General features: G+C 44.9%; 1 protein-coding gene across 19 annotated transcripts in view; it reads left to right on the forward strand.

The window, feature by feature from the left end:
- SLC8A1 (solute carrier family 8 member A1) overlaps positions 1–11,081 on the forward strand; it is a 285,766-nt gene that overhangs the window by 239,066 nt on the left and 35,619 nt on the right. For 15 of the 19 annotated variants that reach the window (XM_065400481.1, XM_065400482.1, XM_065400484.1 and 12 more), the window contains 2 exons: positions 6,420–6,550; positions 9,570–9,669. In XM_065400481.1, the coding sequence (XP_065256553.1) occupies positions 6,420–6,550; positions 9,570–9,669 (231 nt within the window). The remainder of the gene's footprint in view (positions 1–6,419; positions 6,551–9,569; positions 9,670–11,081) is intronic. The other 4 variants (XM_065400495.1, XM_065400496.1, XM_065400499.1 and 1 more) reach the window with 3 other exon arrangements.

The raw sequence follows: 11,081 nt of genomic DNA on the forward strand, positions 1-11,081 counted from the left end.
GGTGAGTGCCATTATTGTAAACCTTGAGATGTCAGCCACAATGATGGCTAAGGGACAGGAAACTGAAGCAGCTTAAAATGCACCAGACTGCAAACCCGCCTGCACATAGCAGTGTTCTGGAGCGTCATGAAAATCTGACAAGGGCTTTTCAATTAATAATTATCCATTTTGAATCTGCAAGAATTTAAACCACAACAATTAAAAGCATGGGTCGTTCAAGGGACGTTCAATCCCAATTTCAGAACAGTGAAGATTCCACTTTGTAGTGGTGAGGTTCTTGCTGAGGGGGGAGGGGGGAGGAATCTGTTCTGTGAGGACAGAAAAAGATGGAAGTAAATATGCAGTCCTGCACATTACCCATAGCTGTGAATATTTTTCCTAAAGGCTGGTTATTTGAGTGACAGCCTGCTCCAGGGGGTAGGGCATGGGGCTGGCAGTGAGCAGGCTGCAGGGTGACCTTGAGCAAGTCACTTCTCCTTTCTGTGCCTCTGTTTCTATTTGTCCATTTGTATTGCAAGCACTTGGAGACAGAAGCCGTTTCTATGTATATGTTCAGCTTCCAGCATAACAGGGCCCTGATCTCAGCTGGGGTCTGTGGGTGTTAGTGCAATACACACAGAGAATCATAACAAAGGCAAGAAGTACTATGGAGGTTGGAAATAAGGGTTTATTTTAAAGTGGGCTAATAGATTGGCCTTGACAGCAGCCGCATAAGCAACTGTGTGTGCCAGCGCTTAGCTGCAAGGTAAACCGACATATGGAGCAGCTCCTGGGGACAGGGAGGAGCTAAGACCACAAGGAGACAGGTGGCATCTCAGAATTAAGGGGCAGGATGAATCGTTTCTGAAAGCGCTGCTTGGGTGTCTTAGTAGCAAATTTAAAAGACAAAAGGCATCTGACGCCTGTCTTCCAAAGAGCCTCCTGCTTCTAAAAACAAATTGAAAATGCTGAGGGTTGGTGTTTATCAGGTGAAACTCCACTCAGGGCCAGCTGGTGTAAGTTGGTGTAGCACCACTGAAGTTGCATAGACAATCTCCACTGAAGTCAGTGAAGTTTTGCTGATTTACACCAGCCAAAGAGTCATCTCTGAAATGTTCCAGATCCAGGTTTTTTTGCCAAACTATTAAACCTAACACTTGTAGGGTTTAAAACTAAATCCTTCCCGTCCAACAATGTTGAAGGTCAGGATTCCAGCCACACTCTGCTGCTTTTGTCTTGCTTGTAGCATTTTCATGTGGTAACATGTTACTGGCAATTAAAACCATTGGAGGTTTTTAAGAGCAGGTTAGACAAACACCTGTCAAGGACAGTCTAGGTTTACTTGGTCCTACGTCAGCATGGGGGGCATAGTCTAGATGACCTCTTGAGGTCCTTTCCAGCCCTTCATTTCTATGATTCTATGAATACATGCAGAGAGGACTTGTTAAGAACATAAGAACTGCCACAGTGGGTCAGACCAATGGTCCATCTAGCCCAGTATCCTGTTTCTGACAGCAACCAGTACCAGAGCTTCATGAGGAGTGTACAAGACAGTTGGAGGGATCCACTTCTGTCTTCCACTCCTGGCTTCTGGTAGTCAGAGTTTTAGGGTCACGCTGAGCATGGGGTGGCATCCCTGACCATTGTGGCTAATCGCCATTGATAGACCTCTCCTCCATTAATTTAACTAGTTCTTTTTTGAACCCTGCTATACTTTTGGCCTTCACAACATCCTTTGGCAATGAGTTCCACCGGTTAATTGTGCATTGTGTAAAAAAGTACTTCCTTTTGTTTGTATTAAACCTGCTGCCTATTAATTTGACTGAGTGACCCCTGGATTTTGTATTGTGAGGAAGGGTAAACAGACTTCTCTATTAATTTTTTTCCACACCACTCATGATTTTATAGACCTCTGTCATATCCCCTCCTTAGTCTCTTATCTAAACTGGACAGCTCTAATCTTTTTAATCTTTCTTTGTATGAAAGCCGTTCCATACCCTTGATCATCTTTGTTGCCCTTCTCTGAACCTTTTTCCAGTTCCATTATATCCTTTTTGAGATGAGTCAACCAGAACTGCACACAGTATTCAAGGGTTGGGCGCACCCTGGGTTTATAGAGTGGCACTATGATATGTTCTGTCTTATTTTCTATCCCGTTACTAATAGTTCCTAGCATTGTTAGCATTTTTGAGCACTGCTGTGCGTTAAGCAGAAGTTTCCAGTATCCACGGTGACTTGTTCTTCCAGTTTGGTTCTGGCACATTCACTCGTCCCTTCACGGAGTGCAAGATGCCCTGCAGCCCTCCGTGCAGGCTGCTCAGGGGATGGCTGTAGCCACTCGACAGTGTGAACACATCAAGCATCCTAGGTGCTTGGTTTGTTGCCAAGCAGTAGTTAAGGTGTGTTACCCCCACGCATTAAGGCGAGTTAGACTGGGGAAGCTGAAATTAGAAGAAAACCCAGCTACCTCTTCAGAGGGCCTCAAGAATGGACTTACATGAAATTCACAAGTGGGGGGAGGCTGCTATAGCCTCATCTGCAGTAGAGAACTGCATTGTTACAAATTGCTATTGTTCATGGGACTGCTGTGACTTGTAACAATGCACTGAGACCACACTAGACATCTCAGCAAGCGTGTATCTGTTCAGCATGTCCACACACCGCGCTCCCTCCAAGCAAGGCAGTGCCAGCATATCATGGGTGGCCGGGCCCAGCACAACTCCCTGATGGGGAGAAGTGGGAAGTGCAAACCATTTTGGGAGAGGTGCTGTACTGTACCTATCTCTGTGTTTAATCTGGTCTGTGTTTACTCTAGCCTCTCTTTGCCAGAAACTGGGAATGGGCGACAGGGGATGGATCACTTGATGACAGGATGCTGGGCTAGATGGACCTTTGATCTGACCCATTATGGCCATTCTTATGTTCTGTGTAAGTCTGCACTAGAAAGCGTTTGTCAGCATAGCTAGACCAACATACCCTGCTAGTATCGACACAACATATATAAACAAAAGTTTCTGCTGCTGCTCGAACTTATACCAATGCCCCAAACAAAATAGATGATACCGGCCACCAGACTTTTTTGCCTGTATAACTGTGTCTACACTAGGGCACATGCACAGCCATGGTGGTTGGGGCAAGGGGGGGGTTCATACTCCTAACTGACATAGCTATGCCAGTAACGTTTTTAAGTGTAAACGAGACCTAACGCTGCAGTGAGACCTGTCCCAGAATATTCATAACCTGGTGGTCCCAGAATATTCATAACTGTCCAGCAATGTGGGAGAGCCAAGTTCAAATTACTTCTCCACACAAGGGAAAGCTAAAGGTTATAAGGCCGGGACCTCCGCTGGCCATTTTGTTAATCTAACCCTTCTTATCCTTTTATTTTATTTTTAAAATGCCAGGAAACAAAACATTTTGTTTCAGACCAAACAAAACATTTCTTCCCACTCAAAACAAAAAATTTTTGTCAACTTTTTCGATTTGCCAAAATTGTTCAGAATTTATGGCATTAGGTTGACCCAAACCAAAATTTTTTTTTCAGTTCTCTGGAACAGCTAGCAAACCAAAAAATCAGTTATCTGACCAGCTGTAGTGTGGACATAAGCAATGTATCAGGTGCAGGCAACAGCAGAATTCTCTAGTGCAGACACGGCTCCAGTGTTTACAGTTTTTCTATTCATTGCTTTGGACATGCAGATAATTAAGTTACAGGGCTGTGTGTGTTAACGATAATCTAATACGGAAGTTCTGACGAGGTGTCAAATGCTGCTGGCATTCTCAAGGAATCCCTGGAGTTTTATTGCATTGCCATGTTCCTGAAGCTACCATGTGGGCTGGCTAGCAGATTCTTGCTGCATATGTGCTGCCTCTCACTCTGCATGAGTCTGTCATACTGAGACAAAGCCACCTGTCCAAAATTCCTGTTGACTTCCAGGGTACAGCCCGAAAGACAGAGCTCGCCTTCCTGCAATGGCTCCAAGTTTTTAAAAAACAGACATATTTTGCTGTTTGTCTTATAGGGCAAACGTTGTTTTGTGATGATGTGAGTTTGTGATGTAATGTCTTGGCACTGCGTCATCATATAGGCAGTGCAGTGAAGTCAGAAGAAAATGCCATCGCATCATGATGCAGTGTTATGACCTGATGATGCAACATCCCAGAGCCTAACTTTAGTGAAAAACAATGCCAGGTTAGATCCAGTGCAACAGGAAATCCCATTTAAACAAAATAATGAACATCATTTGCTGAATAATAGTTATTCTCTATTTTTCCCATCAAAGAGATCTTGGAGTCATTGGGGATAGTTCTCTAAAACATCTGCTCAATGTGCAGAGGCAGCCAAAAAAGCAAACTGTGTAAGGAGAGGGGTAGATAATACAGAAAATATCATAACACCACTATATAAATCCATGGTACACCAACACCTTGAATACTGCATGCAGTTCTGGTTGCCTCATCTCACAAAAGGTATATTAGAATAGGAAAAGGTACAGAGAAGGGCAACAAAAATTAGGGGTGTGGGGCAGCTTCCATATGTGGAGAGATTTTTAAAAAACTATGACTGTTTATCTTAGAAAAGAGATGACTAAGGGAGGGTATGACAGAGGTCTATAAAATCATGACTGGTGTGGAGCCCAAGGAAGTGTTATTTACCCCTGCTCATAACATAAGAACCAGGAATTGCCCATGAAATTAAGAGGCAGCAGGTTTAAACAAACACAAGGAAGTGCTTCTTCACACAACACACAGTCAACTTGTGGAACTTGTTACCAAGAGATGTTGTGAAGGCCAAAAGTATTACTGGGTTCAAAAAAGAATTAGCCAAGTTCCTGGAAGATAGGTCCACCAATGGCTATTAGTCAAGATGGTCAGGGACTACAACTCCATGCACCGGGTGACCCTAAACCACCAACTGCCAGAAGCTGGAACTGGATGACAGAGGATGGATGATTCAAAATTGCCCTGTTCTGTTCATTCCCTCTGAAGCATCTGGCACTGGTCACTGTCAGAAAACAGGATACTGGGCTAGATGGACCACTAGTCTGATACAGAATGGCCATTCTTATATTCTTAGAAAGAGTCATGTGGATAATATGAGGGCAACACAGGCCTCGTGGGAATGTATGTTTATCGGTATAGCAGTTTGGCTGAGGTTCAGATAAGCACCTGAACTTTTGGATGCTTAACCGAAATAAATCTTTCCAAGGTTCATTTACCTATTGCTAGTTGTTTAGACAAGCACACATAACACACATATCTGCAGCTACTTGCTGCAGACTTGATTAAAATCTGTCTCACCAATTTTATGACTTGCTGCAAAAAATGTCAGCAAAGCACTCAAAATATTAGAACCCCTGCTCAGAGTCCTTGGTTATGCACCAGTTATAATGGGCTCAGAGACATACACAGCCCCTGTTCCTTATGTGGGTGCTGCACAGTCCTTGTTACAAGCCTTTTGTCATGATTGTATAGTGACTGAAGAGCTATCTTTCAATGTACTATGTCCTTTAGCATACCACAGGTTAGAAGAGTCAGATTCCAAGCTCTGTGATTCTGGAGTCTGTCAGGTGTGACTCTAGTGACATCAGAGTTACTCTGGATTTACAGTGATGTAACTAACTGCGATCAGAATCTGGCTGACCATTATTTTGTGTGTAACACTACCTGCACAATACTCCATTACTCGAATGTTTAGGGTGCAAAATCAAGCACTCAAAAGTTAGATAATGCCAGAAGTAAGGTTTGTGCAACCTTAAGTCACACATATACCCCACCCCTGTCTGTGTTCATTATGATACACTCTTTAAATACATGAGCACATACTATTTTTATGCCACAGGACCCTGCCTCATTCAGTGCACCTTTACTATGCATTCAGTTCCCCGTCACTGACATACAGGCAGGTTGGCTGAGGCCGCTGGGCCCTTCCATATGGGCTGGATGGCCTGGTTTGCATGCAGAGATCTGATTTTCAAAAGCGCTCAGCACTGGCCTGATCCAGCTCCCATCAAAGTCAAGGGGCATGGGGGGGGGAGGCCAATACAGAGGCCTTTTTGAAAATCCCACCTTAGATTGATTGCCCTAAAAGGTTCCACCATGGCAGCTCCAGAGGAGAATCCATAGCTGAGTGGGATTGAGATTGTGAATGTTTTCCTATAGCCCAGGCTGAATTCAAGAGGAGCTGAGTGGGGGTGGAAGGGATTTGAAATTCAGAAGAGTTATGAGCTAGTGATCTCATTTGCTAGCGCTTCCGGCCATCTGCAACAGAAAACCTTTCAGCTCAGGCATAATGTCCTCTACCTCACTCCAACAACTGTCTGTCACTTGTGCCTTAGCTCCAGAGAATATTTTAGTTTAGAGATAGATTCTCCTGACAGAAGCCAGTGCCAGAAAGTGAAAGATTGTGTGTTGCTCAAAAATTGGCTGTTTTGTTACAGAAGAGAATGAAGAGAAACAGCCACTGACGAGCAAAGAGGAGGAAGAGCGCCGCATTGCAGAAATGGGACGCCCAGTACTGGGAGAACATACCAAACTAGAAGTCATTATTGAAGAATCCTATGAGTTCAAGGTACAGCAATTGTCTGCTTCACTCCCCACAGGTCATGCAAGCCCTGAATTCACATTAGCATCTCACTGCGTTTTATTAGATTGCTAAACTAGGGCCTCCATCTTTTTTACATGCCCAGTAAGCACATATCTGGCAAGCACATGCTATGCACAGGAGGGTATCGTCCTTGTGAAGCAAGTATATTGAATGCTTGAGGCCCAGATTCAGCCAAAGCACTGACACACATGTTTAAATCCATCCCTGTTCAGCAAAGAACTCCAGCACATGCTTAAGTTCCAGTGACTTCAATGGGATTCAAGCTAATGCGTAAGTGCTTTGCTGAACAGAGGCAGACTACTTAATTGGCACCATAAAGAGGTTGTGTTGGGATGGGGATGATTGGAACAGAAGGAGTTGGGAGCCCAGATTTCATATGGTAGAGGTGTAATCAGAGACCATGCTATACAGAAAAATTCACCAGGGGCAGGGTGTGTTCATGTTCTGCTGAATTTACAGCCTTTATGCTTAAAAATCAAATCCACTAATGGCCCTTTATGTCCTCCGTGGGAGAGGCCCCATAACAGCAACTTGAGGCATCATCAGGAGCTTCTGGAGGAGCGAGTGTTTCTGCCCCCAACTCCCAAAGGGAGCACAAATGGCTGAATAAGGCACAGCTGGTGCTATATGCTGTCCCCTCTCAGCAGCCAGCTGTGATGTCACGACAACAGCAAGACCGTGGACTTGTCAATAGCAATGGTGTGGGTTTATTTCTGGCATTTCACTTGGCTTGGGCAGCGAAACTAGCCTGCTCAGCGTCACTGTCAGGACCAGGTCCTCGGGTGCTATAAATCACTGAAGCCCCATTGAAGTCAAAGGGAGTCCTTGTGTGCTCCATTGCTCAGCTGGATTGGAGGGGCTGAGAGCTCAGCACCGTGCAGGCTAGAGCCCGTGATGCACTAGCACAAGCCTGTTGCATTTTGGTTGCCAGCACCATAAGAATTTATTGTCATTGACCTTCCTTGAAAATATTTTCACACAAGTTGATTTTGGGGTTTAAATAACGTCCTGGTGTCTCTTTCACAGACTTGTACAGGCAGCTCCCAAATCAGCATCATTCATGTTTACCAAAAGAAATGACCACAAGTGCTGTACTTGCTATGATACATGATAGAACTTTCTGTGCATCCGCTAAGTTAGTCAACTGTTGATTTGTCCAGTTGTTGCTACAGTTGCCTGTAACTTAACTGTTTAGAAAACCCAAGAGTGTTAATTGTGTCAGACTAAGTGTTTGAGAAGCATCTCAAAAGTTGAAAATCAGGAAACCCAGTAGCAGTAAAATAGATGGAGATACACTGCAGGAGAGATTTCCAGAGTACATGTGCTCATGAAAAAATTACAGCACAACAGCAACAATCAGTTTATCACAAGTGACAAAGTAGCCTTGATTCTCCCAGTGTTCTGGGAGCAACAGCAAAGGAAATAAGGAATGCAACTCCATCATTTTTCTATTGGTTATAGACTACAGATACTTATTACAGAACAATATGGCAAGCCAAATCCTTAGCTAGGCTTAAAATGCCCAAACTAAAATAAAATACGGTTTAAGAAAAGAGACTATGGCCTCAGTCCCGCATACATTCATGCACATGAATCCTGATGCTGTATACACTACGCACATGCTTAGCTTTGCACATGTGAGTGGTCTCATTTATCTGAGTGTGTAAAATTAAACCTGTGCAGGATCGTGGCCTCAGTCTGACAATTTAGTCCCCTTTTTTAAAGTCAATAAAAAATAAACCAGCCACACTGTTTCATGTAAGCGGTAGAGTCTCTCCTACGTGCATTCAAGCACTCTCGGCTGCCCATTGTGACTGCTTGTAACAGTCAGATCTGACAGCTAGAAGCGTGTGGCGGAAGGCAGAAATATTAGCCCTAGAATGATGCAGGCCCTTTTCCCTATGAACTGAAAAGAGATTACCGCAGGTTAATTAGAGACACCTGAGTCAATTAAGCACCCTCCACACACACACCTTTAAAAACCCTCTTCTGGTGTAAGAGTGGGAGGAGAGAGAGAGAGAGAGAGAGGGGGGGGGGGGGGGGAGAAAAAAGAAAGAAAGAAAGAAAGAAGTTTCAGCAGGGAGAAAAAGCGTGGCCTAGGTGAAGAGCTGGTTACCTCCCTACAGGGAAAGCAGTCAGTTTGCATCTGTTCAGGGAAGGGCTAGTGACCAGATGTCAGCGCAGTAAGTCGATACTCTGCTAGGGGCAAGGAGATGTATTTCTTCTGTGGTTTTGCTTAAGGAAACTATTCAGGCCTAGCCTGAGACCCACTGGTAAATCCTGTAAATAAACCAAAGTCCAGAGTGTAAACCCTCTGGAGTGGGAGTGATTTCCTCCAGCCCCTCTCATTGCTCCTTCCCCACCCCCCAAGGGAGAAATGCTGATGTGGCGGAAGAGGTGCCTTGCCACACCCTATTATATTAGAACACAGTGAAGAGTGCTTGGATTAACTTCCAATGAGAATTTTCTGCCAGCCGTTTACAGCACTAGTGATGATTCTGCATTAGTGATCGGTTTCTGATTTAACAAGTGTACAAATGCCGTAAAAAAGCAGGAGTGGATAACCAAAAATATACTTCTTTCACTTTGAATTATTTACAGTGCTTCCAAATATACAGATCAAAATTCCTTGATCTGTTTTGTAACAAAAGAAGCATTAGCAAGGTAGGAGTCCTCTCTACAGCATCTGCCATTAAACCTCTGCCGAAGAGTGTGGAGAGACCACTTATTTTTAGTTCTGGTTAGAAGGTGTGCAGTTTAGGAAACTTCTCTTGTATTTATATTTCAAACAGACTTTTTAATGGAATATGGGATTTTGTGTGCATACGTGTTGTCACTTTTGCTGCTGGTGCTCTTGTTCTGAGCAGAAGATCTTTTCCATAACTGTACAATGTAAATCCAGAAGGCTTTTGATTTCCGCCCATGATCTCAGGTTCTGAACCAGCATTGCACTTAATTCATTTATACTTGTCTCCATCTGCAGAATACTGTGGACAAGCTCATTAAGAAGACAAACCTAGCCCTTGTGGTTGGAACTAACAGCTGGAGAGAACAGTTTATTGAAGCTATCACAGTCAGCGCTGGTAAGTTCCTGTTTCTACATGGAATGAATTATGATAAGCCACTTTCTTGTCTCAGTTGTACTGCATCCGTGGCAGCAGATTACTGCTGAAGCAAAACAGATAACAAAAATTATTCATAGTGTCTGCGTACGTATGTCAGGAGGCTTGTGACACAGACACCCCTCAGAGCCACAATTCTTGCCTGCCCCCTGTTGCGCGACAGCAGGGATAGAGGTGGTAATTTGCTGTTAGCCTATAACTGCAGTAAATTATTGGCCCCCTCCAATCCAACACTGACTCCGCTGTTCAGGCCACAAGTGGGCGCTAGAGTCAAGGCTCCATTCAGTCCCGTCCCCTGCACCCCAACCTGCTCTGGTGGGTGCACAGTGGCCTCTTACTGCTCCATGTGCAGACCTGGGTCTGGGTAGCGCACACAGAGGTGTAAGGGGTGGGGGATACTTACACCCCTTTACTCTCTTGCCTGGGCACGCAGACCAAGTCACAGTCTAGCCCTATGAATGGGCTTGGGATCATGGTTTGTGGGTCTGTTTCTGATCAGCTGTGGCTGACAGGGTGGGGCAGTTTGATCCAGGGCCACCCAGAGGATTCAGGGGGCCTGGGGCAAAGCGGGGGAGCGGACATACTCACCGGGTGGTGCTCCGAGTCTGCAGCGGCAGGTCCTTCAGTCGCTCCGCATCTTCGGCAGCACTGAAGGACCCGCTGCCGAAAGGCCGCCAAAGACCCGGACCACCGCCAGGTAAGTAAAAATTAAAAAGGCGCCTCTACCCCAGGAAAGTGATTCTCGGCCAGGGCCCCTGTGGGGCCTGGGGCAAATTGCCCCACTTGCCCCCCCCTCTGGGTGGCCCTGGTTTGATCCTGCTGTGGACTGCTATAGCTGCTCTTCCTCCCCATGTTCTCATGCACTGTGCTGGAGTCTCCTGTGTGCATCATGACAATTGCTATAGGGCACGTTCCTGCAATTCCAGACATGACAAGCTAAAAGAATAGCTCCACAATCAGCTGACCATGGAAATAAGAGGGTGATAAAGCATAACACAGTGCGTTATCTTCTGTCGCTTTCCAATGCCCCTTCCAAGAGCAGTCAAGCACAAAGACAAAGTGAGTGTCAGAAACTTTCCCAGGCAAGCATTCGGAGTAAATAATGATCTCCTTCCTTGTTAGCAGTCTTCCTGGTGCGTTGGACTTTGCATCTTCATGGACTGCAAGGCTGCTCTGAGAGGAACAACTTCATTTATTTTAAGTAGACTCCATTTGGAGACATTGCATAATCGGTTGATTAAACAAAAAGGCATGTTTCATTTGTGAGGAGCAGATCTCACTTCTGTCTGCTCAGTACTTAGAAGTCATTTGGTATTGCTAGTGTTTGCACATCACATGTCCCTTCTTCAGGTCTGCATAGCACAGCTTCCTTC

The sequence above is a fragment of the Emys orbicularis genome, chromosome 3 (assembly GCF_028017835.1).
Source record: "Emys orbicularis isolate rEmyOrb1 chromosome 3, rEmyOrb1.hap1, whole genome shotgun sequence".
NCBI classification, from domain to species: Eukaryota; Metazoa; Chordata; order Testudines; family Emydidae; genus Emys; species Emys orbicularis.